The sequence below is a fragment of the Pogona vitticeps genome, chromosome 1 (genome assembly GCF_051106095.1).
Source record: "Pogona vitticeps strain Pit_001003342236 chromosome 1, PviZW2.1, whole genome shotgun sequence".
Taxonomy (NCBI): Eukaryota; Metazoa; Chordata; class Lepidosauria; order Squamata; family Agamidae; genus Pogona; species Pogona vitticeps.
Window position 1 is genome coordinate 353,318,693 of NC_135783.1, and position 20,809 is coordinate 353,339,501.

A 20,809-nucleotide genomic window follows, 5' to 3' on the forward strand; every position below is an offset into this window, starting at 1 on the left:
CACAGATCCTCAAATCAAGTCAGGTTCCCTTGTTGGTCCTTAGCCATAAGTCAGTCCTGGAAATAATTAGTTGAAAATTAATTTTTGCACCCATTTGTTAAAATATCCAGTCACATTTTTTAAAAAATAATAATTTATTTTTTAAAAATGTCAGTGTTGATTGTTAAACACCAGTAACATCAACAGAGTGAGTAGGAATCTGTGTTTCATATTTTTAAGTTTCTTTGGCCGTTAATAGCCAAAATTTGGAGATCCCACTTTGTTAATAATTTCAGTTGTTTTTAAAAGAAAACATTTAAGCAGCCTGGTTTCAATGCATTATTCACCGTCCATGCAACAAACTAACAGTGTAGTTTTCGCTAAAATGATAAATGTTTACACCCCAATTTTGGGGATCTCCATTAACATGAATGCTTCCAAGATAGGGCATGAGTTTCTCTGATCCTGGAAACGGAGGGCTTTGATTTTAGCGATGGGTGGGTGGAAAATCTGCTCTGACTTTTGCCCCCTGCTGTCTTAAGGTAATGACGATGCTCCCTCTGCAGAATAGGTTCAGCATCACCAATAACTCCTACAAAGTTCAGATAGAGACTTAGAGTATGCTTGCACTCCTGATCAGTTGGCAATGACCCATTTCTATGGTCACCCCCATTCTGTGGGGTAACCCTCTGAATTCAAGGTGGGGCCCTATTCAACAATGGCTGGTCATGAGGTCGCTGGACACTGCGTGCCGCATCCCTTGTCTTCTACAGCCACCACCCCACCCCCCCGCAAAACCAGGGAGATCTCAAACAGGTGCCGGAAAGCAGTCTAAAAAATTCAAAATGTCTTCCCCCACCCCTGAAAAATCTACAGAGCGTGCTCGTTGCTCACGGCCAAAAAGCAGGCTCTATTGTTCTTTGGGTAGAAGGTGAGGCTGATCAGAAGTGTGCCATTTTGCACAGGGATTTTTTTTTTACATCTCCCAGAGTTCTAGGAGGTAGCGTGCAAACATACAAAACCACACGTGTCGTCCGTATGTTCTTTGTCTTTTGCAGGCATCAAGAGAGACCCGAATAAGCTGTTTGTACCCAGGACAGTGATAATTGGCGGAAAGGTAAGTGAGTTTTTGTTAGCTGCTACTACTCTAATACAACAAAAGCCCTCTAGATTGGGTTCAACTTGGAACATAACACAATTTGGGCCATCCACAATACCAAGAAATTTCGCACAGTACTATAAGCAGTTGGAGATCTCAGAAATTACCCCATCAGAGCTACAAAAATGGCAGTATTAGGAACAGCATAGATACTGCGTCAATACGTAAGAGCTACTTAGGTTTTTCGTTAAAACTTGTATCTGTTATATAATACCAGTAAGTGTTTTTATAATTTCGATTGGCTATGCCTGGTGTTTTTAATAATAATAATAATAATAATAATAATAATAATAATAATAATAATAATAATAATAATAATAATAATAATAATAATAATAATAATAATAAATGTGCTGCTAAGTCAATCCTGACTTATGGTGAACCTTTTCAGGGTTTTCCAGGTAGAGAACAGTCATAGGTGTATTACCATTTCCTTCCTTTAGAGGGAGCCCTGGGACTGTGCAGCTGGCCCAAGGTCACCCAGGTTGGCTTATCTCCCAAGAGGCTCAGTGGAGGGAATCGAACTCCCAACCTCGGGCTCATTGAACTATCTAGCTAGCTCGAATAATAATCACGTCCTATCAAGTCAATTCTGACATGGCGACCCTTTCCAAGGTTTTCCGGGTAGAGAACACTCAGAGGTGCCTTTCCCTTCCCTTCCCTTCCTCTAGGGGGCACCCTGGGACTGTGCAGCTGGCCCAAGGCCGCCCAGGTTGGCTCACCTCCCAGGAGATGTCAAGCGAGGAATCGAACCCCCAACCTTTGGCCTCCCCAGCAGACACCTAGACCACTGAGCTATCCAGCCAGCTTAGCTTTTTAAAGGAGATGTAAAAGTAATAGTGTTGGCGGGGTTGCCGAAGAGTCATCTAGTCCAGCCATGCCCAGCTAAAGCTTACCGGGTAGATGCCACCACCCAGCCTTGCTTTGGAAGCCACCAAGGAAGAAGGAAACCCACCAGAGATATAACCAGCTTTTTTGGCACCCGGGGGCCATCGGCACTGCTTCTTATCCACTCTGCCTGGATGCAGATGCCATGCCCCCCTCCGGGGAGGAGGAGTGCCGATGGGGCCATCCCTAGAAAGGAGGAGGTTTACTCTTTTTTTAAAAAAAGGGGGCATTGGGCCAGCCGGTGTGGCTGCCGTTCCTTTTCCTAATATTAGTCACTGTGTTTGTTTTTAGCTGGCCTTCCCTTCAAAATTTTGGTAGTCTTATTTCCTCTGCTTTAGTTACAGCCCCACCTTCTGATGGAGTCTGTTGCCCCAACTGACCATTCTTACGGTCCCTGCGTTCTTCCCAATTTTCCTGGCCATAAAATGATTGGTTTGGAGGATGGGGGGGTGGGGAGAGAGATCTGTAAAAGCGCCGTGCATGATTTGCCTTTTTGGCTGGCCGTCTTCTCCCCAGGCTGCTCCTGGCTACCACATGGCGAAGATGATTATCAAGCTGATCACCTCCGTGGGCCACGTGGTGAACAACGACCCCGTGATCGGGAACAAGCTGAAGGTTATTTTCCTGGAAAACTACAGGGTCTCGCTCGCTGAGAAAGGTAAGGTCACAACCCCTGGCCAGATCTGGGCTTTACACACTTCGGGAGTTTTCACTCGAGAGCAAAGACCAAGATATGTGCAGAACTGGGAGACTCTTCTCGGTTTCCCTTACTTTTTGGACTAGAATTCTCTAGCCGGAATGGCTTGTTGTCTCTTTATTTATTTATTTATTTATTTTATTTTATTTTATTTTATTTTATTTTATTTATATCCTGCCTATCTGGTCAGTTAAGACCACTCTGGCATACGAAGCCCTAAAATAACTTGCCAGATCTGTGAAAAGGTAAAGGTAAAGGTTTCCCTTGACAATTTTTGTCCAGTTGTGTTCGACTCTAAGAGGCGGTGCTCATCCCCGTTTCCAAGCCATAGAGCCAGCATTTTGTCCGAAGACAATCTTCCGTGGTCACATGGCCAGTGCGACTCAGACACGGAACACTGTTACCTTCCCACCGAGGTGGTCCCTATTTATCTACTCGCATTTGCATGCTTTCGAACCGCTAGGTTGGCGGGATCTGTGAATTCAGCACCAAACCAAAGGGCATACAAAGCAAAACGGGCTGCTTCTATACCATCCCATTGTGCTTAAAACTCTCCCTGGGTGGTTTGCAATTTAATTATGCAGATGGCACATTCCCCACCCCCACCCCCAGCGAGCTGGATCCTCATTTCCTCGTAAGGATGGTAGGCTGCATCAATCTTGGGATTGAGCTGAGATCCTGAGCAGAATCTTGGCCGCAGGACTGCGGTTTAACCGCTGTGCCACACGCACGTGGTGTTTCTCCGTGGCTGCCTCTCTATAATGTCTCTCTCCCTAGAGAGGTGGCCGTCCCAGCCTAAATATTTCCTGAATGACCGTCTCGTTTAAGGGATAACCTGAGGATGCCTAGGGTTTAAGAAGCTATAGAACAGGCTGATTGATTATCCCTGTGATTTCTTATTCATCAGGTGGGTGGGAAGGTGGACCCGATTATCTTACACTTTGGCGTTGGGTTGGGTTTTTCGTATTTTAATTGATTTAAGACATCTTGAGCTCTTTGTAATAAAAGAGGGGAAAAAAGGAAAGGGCCGGTGGGGTCAAGAAAATTTCACAAGTGCAAAAGAAGGATTGGTGCAGAAAAGGGCTGTGCTTCGCGCCTAAGGAAGTGGATTTCATCTATGAAAGCTTGTTATTTATTTTATTTTATTAGCGATCCAGTAAAAGGTATCGCCTTTTCTTGCATTTTTAGCAAAAGGTATCCAGTTAATTTAAAAGGACAATGATAAGCTCATGGGCTGGGATATGGGGAGAGGGCTTCAACCCCTAATTCACCCCCATCACAAGCCATCACTTCTACAGTTGGGCACAAAGCACCGTTCAGCAGTTTGTGCGAGTTCCGTTCGCGGCCGAGCGGGTCCTCAGCACTTCCAAGCCTCTCGTAGGCAGCCCCTGAAGGACGTGAGGCAAGGAAGCCAGGGTGCTGTCTCTGAGTTGGGCGCCCACCAGAGAAGGTGGGGCTCAGAGGTGCCAAACACCAGTTTGGGCGCCAAACGAACTGGTGCGAACCACCGAATTAGCGGTTCATGCCCATCTCCAAGGCTGTACAGTGGTGCCCCGCATAGCGAGGTTAATCCGTTCCGGATTAACCCTCACTATGCGGAATCGTCGCTAAACAGGTAGGGAAAAGGTATTGAAACGCATTAAACTTAGTTTAATGCGTTCCAATACCTTGCTTACTTACCCATTCAGCGAGGATTCCCCTTGCCGGCAGCCATTTTCGCGCCCTCGCTAAGCGAGGGCAGGGCGTGAAAACGGCTGCCGGCAGCCATTTCCGGGCTTCTGGTGGCCATTTTGGAGCCTCCGAACAGCTGTTCGGCGGCTCCAAAATGGCCGCCGCAATACCCGATCTTCGCAATGCGGGTTTTCCCCATTGCGAAGATCGGGTATGTTTCCGTATAGCGATCCCGAAAAAGGGATCGCTATACGGAAACATCGCTATACGGTGCACTCGCTAAGTGAGGCACCACTGTATTTGCATCTCTCTAGTCCCTGGGGTTTTGGAGGCGAGGGCATAATGAAGGAATCACACCTCCCACCAGCACCATCCTTCTCTAAAACCAGAGAATTTAGAACAAATTGAATTAACTATTAAAAAGCAGCTAAACCATCCTTCTCTTCCCAAGCCTGGTTTGGCCATCTTGTTTCGTAGGAATGCAGGAACACAGCAAGCTGCCGTACGATGCCCAAAACCCTGGCTACCCTTGTTAGAGCCCAAAGTTATGCCTGCAGAGTTTCAGAGGGGATGAACGCGTGGACCACCAATGAACCACACAACTATGCCTGCAGAACGGCTTCCTTGATTTTGCTTTTTCCTTGGTCCATATATGGCAATGGCTTGCACAAGACATAGAAAGACAAGCTTATGCAACAGGATTTTGGCCACTGAGCCCCTCTGGCCCTCTATGGCCAACACTGACCGGCAGCTCCAGGGTTTCGGACAAGAGTCTTTTCCCCGCCCACCTTGGAGAGCCCAGGTTTTCCCTGTGGGTTACCCCTCCAGGTATGAGCCACACCTGACCCTGCGTAGTTTCTGAAAGCAAACCATATCAGGTGGGTACAGAGTGGTTGCCACCGTTGTTTTTACTGTTTGATGCCGAGGGGGTGGTTCAGTTTGCAGTGCGTCCTGGAGGTGATGGAGGACAGCAGGAGGTTGGCCACCTGTACTAATGGTGGTACCCGCAAGGGGAAGGCGCCCCTTACAACAATCCCTCTTTTCTGGGCAGTGATTCCAGCCACAGATTTATCGGAGCAGATTTCCACGGCGGGCACCGAAGCCTCGGGGACCGGCAACATGAAGTTCATGCTCAACGGGGCTCTGACCATCGGGACCATGGATGGCGCCAACGTCGAGATGGCAGAAGAAGCTGGAGAGGAGAACCTTTTCATCTTTGGCATGAGGGTGGAGGACGTGGCAGAGCTGGACCGGAGAGGGTGAGTTGAACCGCCAAGGTGATGTCAAAATCCCTAAGGAGAGACAACTTAACATACAGACTTAATCTGGATGGGACAACATCCCAGGTTCTCCAAACATGGCATGAGGAGGTGCAGGATGGGATGGGACGGCCCTCGTGGTGTGGGGTGCAAGGCCAGTATGTGTGCCAGCTCCATCCTCTTAAGAAATGTGTGTCGTTTTATTTAATTCCATGGTTGTGCTGGTTTTCTCAAACGGAAGGAACTCGAAGCAGCTCACCCATGATTAAAACAAACAGTACGGTTGTACCTTGCATTACGACGTTAATTCGTTCCACCAAAATCGCTGTAGAATGAAAACGTCGTAATGCGATTTTTAAAAGCCCATAGAAACGCATTAAAACCAGATAAATGCATTCCTAGGGGCTTCAAACTCACCGTCTAGCGAAGATCCTCCATAGCGCAGCCATTTTCGCTGCCTGTGCAGCGAGGAATCCATGCGAAAACACAGTGGGTGGCCATTTTGTTTACCCGGTGGCCATTTTGAAACCGCCGATCAGCTGTTAACAATCATTGCTTTGCGATGATCGGTTCCCGAAGCAGGGAACCGATCATCGTAAAGCGAAATTCCCCCATAGGGAACATTGTTTTGCGATCGCAAAAAGTTTGTTGTGATGCGATTTCGTCGTCAAATGGAGCGCCCGTCTTGCGGGGCACCACTGTAATTTAGAACAAATGGAATTAACTATTAAAAAGCAGCTAAACACAGTCAAAATTAAAATGCAGATCTGAAAGAGGTGCTAGCCTAACTCTGTTCAGTACTGGTTAGGCCTCACCTAAGGTCTTTGTCCAGTTCTGGATACCAAACTGGATTCCAAGAAATCAGAAGAAGCTCAGAGGAGGGCAAGAAGGAGGATCCAGGGAACTGGAAACCAAGCCTTAGGAGGAAAGATCGAAATAACTAGACCTGTTTAGCCTAGTGAAAAGAAGACTGAAGGGAGATAAGAAAACCCTCTTCAAAAACATGAAAGGGTCCAGAGGAGGGGCAGGATCTGTTCTCAATCATCCCAGAGTGTAGGACATATAATAAGGGGCTCTAGGGACAGAAAGCCAGATTTAAGCTGAATTTCAGGAAAAAAAACACTTCCTAACTGTTAGAGCAGTACGACAATAGAATCAATGAACTCAAGAGGTGCAAAGCATGCTTGCTGCTTAAATATATCACCCCATAGTGCTTAAAGCACGCTCTGGGCGGTTCACAAGTTTATTATACAGGCTACACCTTGCCACCACAACCCCTATTAAGCTGGGTAATTTTATTGACCTCAGAAGGATGGAAGGCTGAGTCCAACTTGAGCCGGCTGCCTGGGATTGAACCCTGGGTCGTGAGCACAGTTTTGGCCACAGGACAGCCGTTTAATCACTGCCTGAAAAGGTGGTGGTGGGCACTGCGACGGTGGAGGCAATTCAAGAGAAAATGGGACCACCCTTGGTCAGATGTGCTTTGACTTGAATTCCTGCCTTGAGGAGGGGGATTGGACTGGATGGCCTGATAGTTCCATTCCGACTCAATTATTCTATGATTCTACCTGTAAAATAGAGTTGATAGTAGGCATCCTTCAGTCTCGAAAGATTATGGTAACATGCTCTGTATGGAGGACTTGGAACAGCGTCTAGTGTAGCTGAGGAGACCAATTCCTTCCACACTGAAGACAAATGCAATCTGTCCCTTGTCCAGCTCCCTGTTTTTGCTGCTTTCGGGACGGCCTCTTGGCCTCAGCCTGCTGGACAAGGGTCTCTTCAAATTGGGAAAGGCCGCGAAGCACCGCCTGCCTCCAGGCTGAACGCTCAGATGTCAGAGTTTCTCATCTGTTGAGGTCCATTCCTAAGGCCTTCAAATCCCGCTTGCAGATCTCCTTGTATTGCAGCTGTGGTCTCCCTCTGGGGCGATTTCCCTGCACTCATTCTCCATATAGGAGATCTTTTGGAATTCTAATCTAAAATTGATTAGAATGAATATAAAAGCCACAACCGTGGGGCACCTAGCATATGTTGAAATTAGATATTAAAAGCCTTTCTGAAAAGGGTTCGCTTGTCACAGAAAGGAGAGGAGAGAGAGCGAGGCCTGGCCTCACCTCACAAAGGAGAGTGTTCCACTAGGCAGTAAAAAAAACAATGCTTATTAATGCAATACGATGGTTTTGTTAGTGTCAGATTTATTACTCTAGCACATTGTTAAATTATTTTGGGAGTGGAATTTCCCAACAGCCTCCACCTGTTTATTTAGGACCGTGTCCTCCTTTGCATTGAAGGGAAGTTAAAACTTAAACACAATATTATTATGACCGAACAAGGATCTCTTAGCACCGGGAGTTGGATGGCTGATTAAAAAGAGTTCTGTAGTTTATAGTTTGCAAATAAATATTTGGAAGTCTTGAGTCTTCGAGAGACCTGTTTCAAAGAGAGCTCAGAAAAAGTACCACTTTCAAACTATCGTGCCCACTAGACATAATTCGCTGGAACTTTCTGGAAGCTGAAACCCGTCAATGGTACCTCTTCTGTGTTCTGATTCCAAATGATGTCTTTAAAAACCCTTGTAAAAGTGTGAAAAGGACTGGGGGTGCCCCCCACGGGGGGGGGGTGCAGGGTGTCAGACTATAGATCAGCTGTATGGTGGGTAAACGAACCTCACCAAACAGCGATTCGTGCCCATCTGTAATTGTAGCCATGTAAGTTGTCTTAGGAAGAAGTCTAGAAACATTACTTTTTCCAGACTACAAGGCTCAGCTGTTGTCATAACCCAGAGAAGTAAGATTTCCAAGCGGTGACTTTCGGCGTGTGTTGATTTGTGCCCCCTCCTCCCTGCCCCCGCCCGCTGTGCAGGTATGTTGCTCAAGAGTATTACGATCGGCTTCCGGAGCTGAAGCAGGTGATTGACCAGATCCGGAGTGGCTTCTTTTCCCCCAAAGAACCGGACCTGTTCCGAGATGTGATCAACATGTTATTCTTCAATGACCGGTGAGCTGAAGGCGGGGGACGCTCTGTTTGCAGTTTAGGTGGGCCCGGGTGCGGATCACCCGCCTGCAGTGCCTGGCCTGGCTGGGTCAAGGCTTCGTGGCCCGGCCCTTGGCTCTGCCAGTGTTTTCCACTGGTTGGATCTGGATGTCCACATGTGCAGAAGGTCTGGAGGAATGGGGTTTCCCTCCACTTGGCTTGGCCGGTCCTGGAAACCTGGCAAATGGGGTACAGTGGGTGGGTGTAAGTCCATGGAGGGTGGGCTCTGACTTCAGTGCTTGGTCCTACTCTTGTGCAAGCCTGGGCCGCGCAATCCTACCAATTAAGTGGAAGACAGAGGGCGTTGATGGATGTTCCCACCCAACTTGGTGGGATCATTCGTTAAAATGCCAGTCTGCCATTCTTGAGATGTTATTTATTTATTTATTTATTCATTTATTCATTCATTCATTCATTCATTCATTCATTCATTTAATTTTTACCCTGCCTATCTGGACTACTATTGACGGACAAGCACAAAATGGTGTTTTGGTCAGGAGACCCCTGGAGCCATTACGGGCTCACAGTTGCACACTTCCTGGCGACCTCTGACCGGCCATCTTGCCTTGACCTTGTGGAGGTCGGCCAGATCCACCCGGGGAGGCACTTAAGTGATCTTCGGAGGAGCCGATTTTGTGGGGTGGCGGGGAGATACCAGAGATAAAAGCCTCCGGTCCTCGGCGTGTGCCCCCTCTTTAACCCACGCTTGCTCGGGCTTCTTGCCGATCCACAGGTTTAAAGTCTTTGCCGACTACGAAGCTTATGTCAAGTGTCAAGAGAAAGTCAGCCAGCTGTACATGGTAAGCTGTGGGGGGAACTGTTGGTCTGGCCTTGGGAAGGGGGTGGCCGTCCGGGTTGGGGCAGCCGGCGGAAGCCTGGGGAGGATTCGATCGGCCAAGAATACTGCAACTTTTTTGCAGCGCGTGCCGCCTGTTCAAGCGTTCCGTCTCCCATGTCGCTGGTTAGTAGATTTCCAGTTGCTCTTAGGAAACTCTCTCATCCCAAGTCTGCCAACCCCACAGATCCCGACTCTGACTGGCAGCAGTGGGCTGGCTTTCTTCAGGGTTTGAAATGGCATCCTTTCCTTGGCCATCTTGAGCATGCAAAAGCCACACTTTGGCCACTGAACTGTATCCCCTCGTCTTTTTCCCCCAGAGCTGCGATCGGGGTGCCTCTGTCCTCCTGCAGAGGTGGGGAGACCTCTGGCCCATTTGGACGGGTGCTTTGCCCCTTTACAAAATAGGACCAGCTGTTTTCTTCAGGGAAATGGTTGAAGCCGCATTATTTCCAGCGCTCTGAGCCTGCTCCCCAGACACGCAGAACAATGTGTTGCTGTTGAGAGCAGTTGTGGGCCACGCGGTGGCTGGTCTTTAAGCCCGGTGGTGCTCCTCAGAGTCTTGAAGCTTGAGAGCAAGGTGCCTTACCTATTCCGCTCCCCCCACACACACACACAAGACACACACACACAAACACGGACTCTCATTGTAAAGAAAGATGGCCTCTTTTTAGTTCTTGCCCTGCCAGCGTTTAGGGGGTTATCGGCCTGCCTTCCCTCGAGCCCAGGGGTCTGGGAGAGGTGGATGCAGCCCCGTGCCCAGAACATGGGCTACTCCCGACCTGGAGATGCTCACTTTCCAACATCTTGTCTAATCTACGCACCATTTCTCCTGCCACAAACTTTTGACTCCTGCGTTTTGCCTTCTGCAACTCTCTGTTCATTAACTTGTAGTTTGATGGGGCCGAGGGGGGGATTTGTGGCCTTCCTGGAAAGGTATGTTTAAAAGTTGAGAGAAATGTTCCATCAGCCTTTTTAGCCTTTTCTAGCCTTATTTCAATTTTGGGAGGCCAGGAGAACCCTCTGCTCCATCCTTCCATTTTGAGATCCGCTTTAAAGATTTGGAAAAGCTCAGACAAATGATTGGATCCAAGCTTCGTTGGACTCTTATCAATGGGGTTTAAGTCCCATCCGTTGCCATGCCTCTCAGCTGTGTCTGTGTGTGGAGCAAACCTAAGCCCCCCCCACCACCACCACCTCCAGTAAGGATCTTCTACTCAGTGCCTGGAAGAACATCTTTTTAAGCACTGTAGCCATAGCATGGTCTCTGGCTCCCTCTCATGGCTAGTTCTGGTTACTTCGTCCATATACTGTATTTTTCCATGTATAAGTCTATATTTTGTCTAAAATCTTTAGACTAAAAATTGAGGGTCGTCGTATACATGGAGGGACGTGGTGGCGCTGCAGGCTAAACCACAGAAGCCTGTGCTACAGGATCAAAAGACCCAAGCAGTCGTAAGATCGAATCCACACGATGGAGTGAGCTCCCGTCGCTTGTCCGAGCTCCCGCCAACCTAGCAGTTCGAAAGCATGCAAATGCGAGTAGATCAATAGGAACCACTTCGGTGGGAAGGTAAACAGTGTTCCGTGTCTAAGTCGCACTGGCCATGTGACCACGGAAACTCTCTATGGACAAACGCTCGCTCAACGGCTTGGAGACGGGGATGAGCACCGCCCCCTAGAGTCGAACACAACTGGACAAAAATTGTCAAGGGGAACCTTTACCTTTTACCTTATACATGGAAGTAAGCTGTGAAGAGAAAAAACAAGGGGAGGGGAAAAGCAGGGATCAAAGTGATATTTCAGTGCTTTGATCCCTTTCCCCCTGCGCTTGCTAAGCCCCACTTAGATTTTTTAATTTTGGTTTAGAAAAGTGGGGGCGTCTTATACACGGGAAAATACAGTATGTGGATTTTTTAAAAAATATTTTTAATATTTTCAGACTGAATAAGTGAATTAGTGGATACCGATTCTGTGGATAAGGGGGGGGGTCTTACTATAACAGTCAAAAAGAACTTTGTACATGATGATAAAACCTTCCAGATTTCAAAAGTAAAGTTCTTTGGGTTTTTTTTTTTTTGTTTTGTTTCTTTCTTTCCAGAACTCCAAGGAATGGACCAAAATGGTGATTCGAAACATTGCCGCTTCTGGAAAGTTCTCCAGCGACCGGACCATCAAGGAGTACGCCCGGGACATCTGGAAGGTGGAGCCTTCGGACCTGAAGATCCCACCCCCCAATGTCCCCCGGGATGTCGCTGACGAGATGCTGGCCAATGAGATGGCGGACAAGATGCACGTGTGAATCTTTCAAACTAAAGTTCTCCTTTAGTGCGCTGCACTGTATGCGTGATGGGAACTGCAGCCCCATCACTGTCTAGCAAATAACAGTAGTCTAAAAATCAAAGGGCGGTTTTTCTCTTTCCCCCACCTCCCCGCCCAGCTTTTAAATAGCAAGACGGATCCGAGTACTTTGTGAACTCTCCGAAAAGTGCAAATCAGGTAGGATAGGTGCGATTTTAAAAGAAAACTGAACTGTTGTGACTTTCTCCCCCTCCCCGAGGTGCTGGGAATCTGCATTTCCCACTGGTGATGCTCCTCGTAAGCATTAAAGCAACCCGGGCGCACCACCCTTCAAGTGTCTCCCTGGCGTCGGATGGGGAAGGATCCTGCCTCTGGAGGTTAGCGTAGGAGCTTTGCTGAGACCTTAAACCTGTTCGAGAGAGCCGGACCAAAGTGCTTTAAAATCGATACCTCGGTGGTATCTCACAGGTGCTAAGTTTTTGGTGCCCTTGAGATGAGTTGCTCTTCGGGTGTGCTCGGCCGCTTTCCGTTCGCCTAGCAAGATTGGGGACCCCGCGAGTGTTATGCTCCCTTAGCGCTTATTGAAAAAAAAAAGTATTTCTCTCTCCAAGGTTTATCTGCGATTGTACAAAGGAAGCCACCAGCGTGTCTTTTGCACTGTCCTCCCCTGTCCGCTCAGACATTCCAGAGAATTTGCACGATGCAATAAAATGAAATGCACACTTTTTTCAGTGTTTGTTTTATTCTCGGGGAGGGGGGGAACTCTCCTTGAAGGCCTGGACTCTTGATGGGCGGCAGCTGGTCATTTAATGCTCTCGAGGAACTTTCTGTGGGAAGGAAAAAAAGGGAGATGAATGGCCGTGTTTGGAGATTTTGGGGTGCAGCAGGAGAAATCTGCCTTGATGTTAGCATTGTGGGGGGGTTCACTGAAGGACTACTGCCACGCTAGTTGCAGAACGAATTGCAGAATCATTGAATTGGAAGGGGCCAACAAAGCTATGAAGTCCAACCCTCTACTCAGTGCAGCAAACCACATTAAAGTACAGTCGTGCGCTGGACGATTACACAGCTCTATGACAAATCCGCTTTACTTTGATGTTTTTGCGATCGCAAAACGATGTTTTAAATGGGGTTTTTTTGCTGTGCGATGATAGGTTCCCTGCTTTGGGAACTGATTTTTGCTTTACGACGATCAGCAAACAGCTGATTGTCGGGTTTCAAAATGACTACCGGCCGAAGAAAATAGCCCCCTGCTGTTTTCTAGGACGGATTCCTCGTTTTACAGGCACCAAAAATGGCCGCTGTATGGAGGATCTTCGCTGGACGAGGAGGTATTCAGCCCATTGGAACACACTGAACAGTTTTCAATGCGTTTCAATGGGTTTTTCGCTGGAACGAATTAACCACTGTATATCTGACCAATGATCGTCTAACTTTCTTTTGCATGCCTCCACTGTTGGGAGCCCTCCCCACTTCCCAAGGTCGTGGTTTCCATTGCTGTACTGCTCTAACAGTTAAGAAGGTTTTTCCTGGTATTTAAACTAAATCTGGCTTCTTTTAACTTGAGCCCGTGCTTGCATGTCCTGCACTCTGGGATGATCGAGAACAGATCCTGCTCCTCTGTATGGCTACTTTTCGAGTCTATGACAGGAGGATATTTGGATCCTGCTTCTTTGAAGGCTGCGAGGGCATATTCCGCATTCCTCCCTGTCAAGAAGCGACAGCTGTGTTTTAAACTGGGAAGAGGTAAGCCGCCACTAGACACCCGTGTCCTTCGCCACTGATGTGACATTCAGAGCAGAGCATGGAGGCTTTAATCTTTTTTGGGGGTCTAATCGTTTTGCAGAAGTTGGGCTTTGCATTTTCTCGGATGCTTCAATGGCTCGGGAGGGAGGGAAAAAGAGGACCACAGTCCGGTCTCAAAAGCACAGGGCAGACTTGTTAATGGTGGATTTCCCCTCATTGGGCCACTCGGATCCCACCCACCAAACTGCACCTCTACTGCACATGGGGTATCCCACAGCTCAAATCTTGCACAGCGGGACCCCATATTTGCTGGGGAGGGGTTCCAACCTCCCCCACAGATGCTAGTATATCGCGTTCACGAGGCTTACTTTAAAATCAGCGGGAGATCGGGGTGAGTAGCGATGTGCTCGTGGCCTAAGCCCATGGACGCAGGGAAGGCCATAAACTGGACGTGCTCTTTCCTTGCAGAAGCCGCCTGTGCAATCTCATAGAGCTGTGGGGAAGGAATTGGGGTGAGGGAGAGAGAAACACTATATGTCAGATCCTGACGGGCACATATCCTGACCTGATCGCCAGAGCTGCAGCTTCTGCCAACTCCGCATGGCCTCACTGAACCTGGCCTGGCCCGTCCCACGCTTCCCCCAACCGGCACCCTGCAGATGGGGTTTGGGACACCCTCCTTCCCACCCCACCCTCCCACGGCTCCCCCATGCAGCCACGGTTCTCTTCACACGGTTCAAAATGCCCTCTCTTTTTTTTAACCAGGGTGAAACATCCATGCCACGTCTCCCATTTTTTCCATCAGCTCGAGGGCTGCCACTCGAAACAGCAGCACCGTCACACGTGTCCTCCAAATGAGCACCTCGGGACCGTCTAATAATAATTTAAAAAGCAGGTTGCCCTGTGCATTCAGGAAGGCGGCTGTGTTAACATCAAGTGCAAGGCCCTGAGCATTCGAAACATCAGAGAAGGGTTTGCTTTATCTGCTCCTTGATTTTGGCTTGAGTAGGTGCTTGGGAAGAGAGACGCGTCCAGGGCCAGGGGGGTGATCCTGACCACCAAACAAGGACTGTTTGTAAACAGCGACGGGGGTCTATGCCGTCCCCTCCCTTTCAGAAGAACAGCCAGCAGGGCCTCTTTAGCCTAGCATCATCTTCCCGTGGTGAGGGAGCCCACAGGCAGGAGGGAAGTGGAAAGGACTTTACACCCCAACTGATTTGGTCTCACAGGAGTTAGCCGATGGCCAGTAGGAAAAAAAATCCACACCCGTAGAGTGTGATGGTGCAACAGTTGGATGGACCAATGACAACCCCCCCTCATCCCTTAGTGCAGTGGTCCCCAACCTCGGCCTCCAGATGTTCTTGGACTGCAACTCCCAGAATCCTTCACCACCACCTCTGCTGGCCAGGATTTCTGGAAGTTGAAGTCCAAGAACATCTGGAGGCCCAAGGTTGGAGACCACTGCCTTAGTGGATTGAGCACCTTATAAACTCTTCAGTGTTTGAATATACAGTACAGTAGGATACCCGTATCTCCACAATCTGAATCGGTTGATTCACTTACCAAGGGTCTGGAAATATTAAAAGGAAAATCCTTGAACTATATATTTCTAAACTGGAAGTTACCAAAACTGGCCATAAGTGGGAGACAGAGACCATGCTATGCATAGGGTTCACCATTAAAATAGTGTTCACTATAATCCAGGCTTGTCCAACCTGCGCTTGTAATGTGATCCAGTGCAATTTTTTATTTTTAAAGAAATTCCAGAGTTTCAAGTTACAGTACCAGCACTTGCGGCCGAAATGTGGCTGGGGCACGTCACAACGGTAAGGGGGGAGAGAGGGAAGGAAGGAGTGGGAGGGGAGGGGAGAGGTGACTGCATTGCGCCATCCCTGTCAATAGGTGGACCCCCCTCCTAGCCCCATAATGCCGCCGGAGTCGAAGCTGGCAGCCTCTGCTGTCTGAGATCGCAGCTGCCGGTAAGCGCGCTTGGAGCGGGGCTGAGGAGGATGGCTAGGGCTGCCCCCCCCATGCGGCCCAAACCAAATTTATGTGCAGCCATTCAAATTTTCATCTTCTAATGTGGCCCAGGGAAGGTGAAAGGTTGGACCCCCCTGCTCTAATCCATCTTTTGCACCATTGGGGGGGGCTTGGAACTGATTTGGGGAGGGTGGGTCCTACTGTAGCTACACTGCAGTGCCACACGGATGTCCAGCAAGCCATCCACGTATACCGGGAATTTTCCTCCCTTAAAAAAATTAATAATAAATTCTCATAATTGCATTATTTGTGCACCTCCCCTTCTCTTTTGAATTTGGAGGGTTGGTTTCCAGGGCTTTCATCTAGTTGTATGATCACACACACCCTTTTGTACCTTGATGATTTAAACATAAATAAAAATGAATGGGGAAATGCCATCAGGAAGCATGGGGTTCCTTATGAACAAAGGGATTATAGAAAGTGGGGGTGGGGGTGGGGAGGCTGGTCTTCCACATGGCCATGGAAGTAGGGGAAAAAAGACCCTGACTGTCAGGAAGTTCATTCCTCCAAGGGAAGGAGAGGAGATTAGCAGAAGGAAGGCACCCCCTCCCTCCCTCCTTCCCCCTTTCCACCTGCAGCGGCTTTCCCTCCCATCTTCTGCCGTTTTAAAGCACAGAAATACGGTCAGCCTTACCTTTCTTCCCAGGTGTGCAGGTACAACGCCATCGTCTTCCGAATGCAAGATTAACAGAGGGCTGGACAGCACTTGCACACTGAGGATGGGAAAAAAGGTTGGGGTAAAGAATTGATTGGTGGCTATCAATTTATTTGATTTCTAGACCACCCACTCTGGGCAGTTCACAACAAGGACTGTGAACAATCAAGAAAACATTGAACCCTTCACAATAAACTAAAGCATCTGCATTAATGTAAAAACAAACACAGGAAAATAAAACACAAGAAAGTACACAAAGCATTTAAACATCTAACGTGCTTCCAGTTAGAAAGGGCCCATCTATCCGTGTTTTGCCTTTCATTTAAACCATGGCTGCCGAAACACATCATAGCAATTATATTTAGAAACCAACCGAGCTATGTGGTCCTTACAATGCAGAAGCAAAGCCAAGGTGGGGCTTTTATGGGAGCACTAAAACAGTCTTAGGTAAAAGGTAAAGGTTCCCCTCGACATTTTTAGTCCAGTCGTGTTCGACTCTAGGGGGCGGTGCTCATCCCCATTTCCAAGCCCTAGAGCCAGCGTTTGTCCGTAGACTTTCCGTGGTCACGTGGCCAGTGCGACTTAGACACGGAACACTGTTACCTTCCCACCAAGGTAGTTCCTATTTATCTACTCACATTTTTTACATGGTTTCGAACAGCTAGGTTGGCAGGAGCTGGGAGAAGCGACGGGAGCTCACCCCGTCGCGTGGATTCGATCTTATGACGGCTGGTCTTCTGACCTTGGAGCACACAGGCTTCTGTGGTTTAGTCCACAGCGCCACCACATCTTACCTCCCCCCAAAATTTCAACCAATGCTAGTCATTCTCAGGCTGTGCACCAATCCATTGTGGGTGGTGCGGGGGGGGGACTATACGAAAGTCCCAGAAGTTGCGGCTGATGTCCTTGCCATGTTCTTGTCTGTTCCTTAAAGACATGCTCTGATAATGCAGGCTTGCAAACACCCCTCGGGAGTGTCGGTTCCACCTTCCTCTCCTGGGGTGCTGGTGGTGCTGGTTGGATTCCCCCTCCCAGCTCCCTGAACCAAAGGCTGCCAGGTATTCAGCCTTTTCCCCTCCCTCATCGCCTTCATTTGAAACTCGGGGTTCCTATATGGCCAAGGATGGGGAGTCGGGAGGTTGCAGAGAAATGTGAAACCCTATCATGTTTTATTTATTTATTTATTTATTTATTTATTTATTTATTTGCTTGCTTGCTTGCTTGCTTGCTTGCTTGCTTGCTTGCTTGCTTGCTTGCTTGGAAAAGTTTCTCTTTTTTTTACCAGTTTCACACCCCTAGTGAGTTTCCATAGCTGAGTGAGGAATCGAACGCGGGTCTCCTGAGTCCTAAGCCATTCCTTTATCCATGACACCAACTTGGACTTGTATATCTTAATAATGATGATGATGATGATGTGCCATCAAGTCAATTATGGCAACCCTTTTTTCAGGGGGCGGGGGCAGGGAATATCGCAGGACTGGGCAGCTTGCCCAAGGCCACACAGGCTGGCTGGTCTCCCTGGGCCACCCTGTGGGGAATTGAACTCCCAACTCCCCGCTCTGCAGCCAGAGACCGAAACCTGCCTTTAAAACCCAGTTCGGAACTCTGTAACTGGAAAGCAACTGGACGGCATGTAATGAGGCCGTCCAGCGTCAACAGGGCTGGGAACCAACCGGGCCTCCCACTCACCCACCCGTGCCCGAATTTGGTTCCCTTATAAACTCTGTTGTAATGAGACCTCGCCGTGCAAGGCAGGGCACCCACCCTGCCCTTAAGCGCGGACAGGAGATGATAAGGGATGAGCCCCAAGCCGGTCCCTTTTGCAAGAGCCATTTAGCCAACACTCACTTTTTGTCGTTTGGAAAGTACATGTCGGCTCGGGCCATCGTGTCCAAGATCAGAGACTCAAAGCCAGGAAACTTGCGATAGATCTAGTTCAAGGGGCAGAAACAGAGAGAGAGAAAGAAAGAACTGGGCTGTGTGGAAATTCCACTGTGAAATTGCTACAGTCAATAAGTTAGCATGGAAAACTCAACATCAACTTTGTTTTCTACGACATAAAGGAGAAGAGGACGACGTGGCCAAAAACACAGCACTCTTGCCATCACCAAGTCGGTCTCCTTTTTTCCACTGCAGAAGAAACACCTCCCGAGGTAGCTGGGTCTAAGTGCATGAGCTGCAATAAAGAATGAGGGAGCCTCGTGGGTGGTTAAACTGCAGTACTGCTGCTAAGACTCTGCTCACACCCCGGGTTTGATCCCAGTGGATTCAGGTAACTAGCTCAAGGTTGACTCAGGCTTCCATTCTTCTGAGGAGGGTAATCTGAGTACCCAGTTCATGGGGGGGGGGGAGAAGCCATGTGTAGCCTACATAATTATGTTGTAAACTGCCTAGAGAATGATTTAAGCACAAGGAGGCAGTGTATAAATAGTGGTTGTTGTGGGTTTTTCAGGCTCTTTGGTCGTGTTCTGAAGGTTGTTCTTCCTAACGTTTTGCCAGTCTCTGTAGCCATGGACATCTTCAGAGGACAGCACTCTGTGCTCTGGTGTCGTTGGCTTGGGAGTGGAGTATTTGTGGCTGTGAGATGGGCTTTTGTCTTTTTCTGTAAATGGGTGAAAGAAGAAGACAAAAGCCCATCTCACAGCCATAAATACTCAACTCCCAAAGCCAACTACACCAGAGCACAGAGTGCTGTCCTCTGAAGCTGTCCATGACTACAGAGACTGGTGAAACGTTAGGAAGAACAACCTTCAGAACACGGCCAAAGAGCCTGAAAAACCCAAAACAACCATTAGATCCCGGCCGTGAAAGCCTTCGCGAATACGGTGTATAAATAATTGGTTTAAAAAGGGAAGGGGCCTATATCTCTGTCTACCACTGTAGGGCTGAAATCCTGTTGTTTTGTGTAACAAGTTGCAACTAGAACCATGTCCACTGAATCCGTGGGGATCGGGTGAGTTGACTCCTCCGGACATTCCACTCATTCCAATAGGCCTACTCTAGTTGTGGCCTGCTGCCCATTGCTCTCACGCACACAGTCAAACCACACAAGTCTGCGGCTGGCCGATTAGGTCCCTCCCAGTTCCCGGCACCTCCAAGCGCTCGCAAGCCAAGAGCGTACTCGCAAGCCACGTTGCGCTTGGATTTTTCAGAGGCGCTGAGCCAGCGTTTGGAGCAACAGACCCCGGAGATGGACCTTCGAGCCCCACCAGAGCCCCAGAAAAGCTCACTTTGGTGATCGGGATGTGGGCCGCGGCGTCTCGGATGTTGGTGTAAGGCGCCTCCAGGACAATGGCGTCCACCGTTACCCCATCTGTAGAGGAGGGAGATGTAGAAAGTTAAGCCGGTATGAAAACCCCGGTGGCGACGCGCACAGGCAAGGCCTTGACTTTCTGTGCCACCAAGTCACCAAGGGATTCATGCGAGAACCGGCGAAACCGGATCCTCTGGCCTCGGGCAAAGGCAGGTGCCAGCAGGTTGAGCTGCATCGACTCAGCCTTTGAAGAGAACGCTGAGACGCGTGCAGAGGGAAACCCAGAAAACCAGCTCTAATTGTCACAAAAACAAAACAAAACAAAACAAAGCCTCCAACAGCCCACAGCAGAATTTTGTGGCAGAGGATATTGGGTGATTCTCGGCTTTCCTGGGTGCTCAGGGCGGCTGCTGGCATGGTTTTAATCCGCTCCGGTTCTCGTCTAAACCATCCCTGTAAACGAGGGACGGGGAAAGGAAGGTCCTTCAGGTGGCGATGGATGGCAAAGTCCACCTGGTTTCCACACTGGCTATGCTGGCAGAGGCTGATGGAAGTTGTAGTCTAGCAAGATCGAGAAGGAAACACCTCTGCCCGTTCTAAACGGAAGGGTAAAAATCAGCCCGTGATGATGATTAAGAAGTGGGTGCTGGAGTGGGTGTGGTGGGAGACCGGGAGATGATCATTCCGCCTGCCCCCCTCTTCCTACTCCATGGGGGCAGTAGGGAGGAGCACCTCAAAACCCAATGAGGACTAGGGGCCGACAGAAACAAAGGCTTTATCTAGGAAGCAAGGCAGGCCTTCTTACTGGCCATCTCCCTTTTCTTAGCCGTTCCATCCAAAGCCAGGGACCTCTGCATCCATGGGCTACAATACCCAGCATCCCCCAACCACCAGGTCCAGTCCCCGGGGCCCCTGGAGGATATGGGGTAGGCGGTGGTCCAAAAAACGTCAGGTTTCCAAGCTCAGCTTCCAGCCTGACCCGCACAAACAGCTCAAGGAAGCAACCCTTGCGACACCAGTAGGCGGACTGGTGGAAAGATGGGAGTCTGCACACAGAGGTCGGTGTTACCTTTCTCTTGCAGATGCCTGGCCGTGTTGGTGGCGATCCTAGGAGGAATTAAGAAACAGGAAGGTTAGGCTGTCACGGGTGCGAAAGGTGGGCTGCGGAGAAACTGGGTCTCCCCGCACCAAGTATCAAATACCTGTCCGAGCTATAAACGTTTTAGATTGTAGGTGTACGATGGAACAGAACCTCATAGAGGCCAGAACCACTTGTGGTTTCAGACTACAACT

General features: G+C 48.9%; 2 protein-coding genes across 4 annotated transcripts in view; one reads left to right on the forward strand and one right to left on the reverse strand.

Moving 5' to 3' along the window:
• Positions 1-12,547, forward strand: part of PYGL (glycogen phosphorylase L) — a 54,316-nt gene extending 41,769 nt beyond the window's left edge. For both annotated transcript variants that reach the window (XM_078384236.1, XM_078384240.1), the window contains exons 17-22: positions 1,038-1,096; positions 2,543-2,684; positions 5,446-5,653; positions 8,516-8,650; positions 9,420-9,486; positions 11,623-12,547. In XM_078384236.1, coding sequence (XP_078240362.1) covers positions 1,038-1,096; positions 2,543-2,684; positions 5,446-5,653; positions 8,516-8,650; positions 9,420-9,486; positions 11,623-11,823 — 812 coding nt within the window. In that variant the 3' untranslated portion in view covers positions 11,824-12,547. The remainder of the gene's footprint in view (positions 1-1,037; positions 1,097-2,542; positions 2,685-5,445; positions 5,654-8,515; positions 8,651-9,419; positions 9,487-11,622) is intronic.
• The window catches only part of ABHD12B (abhydrolase domain containing 12B), a 32,544-nt gene continuing 24,280 nt past the window's right edge, over positions 12,546-20,809 (reverse strand). For both annotated transcript variants that reach the window (XM_020811295.3, XM_072986900.2), the window contains exons 8-13: positions 20,586-20,623; positions 19,494-19,576; positions 18,112-18,194; positions 16,243-16,321; positions 13,937-14,061; positions 12,546-12,649 (exon numbers count right to left, since the gene is read on the reverse strand). In XM_020811295.3, the coding sequence (XP_020666954.3) occupies positions 12,625-12,649; positions 13,937-14,061; positions 16,243-16,321; positions 18,112-18,194; positions 19,494-19,576; positions 20,586-20,623 (433 nt within the window). In that variant the 3' untranslated portion in view covers positions 12,546-12,624. The remainder of the gene's footprint in view (positions 12,650-13,936; positions 14,062-16,242; positions 16,322-18,111; positions 18,195-19,493; positions 19,577-20,585; positions 20,624-20,809) is intronic.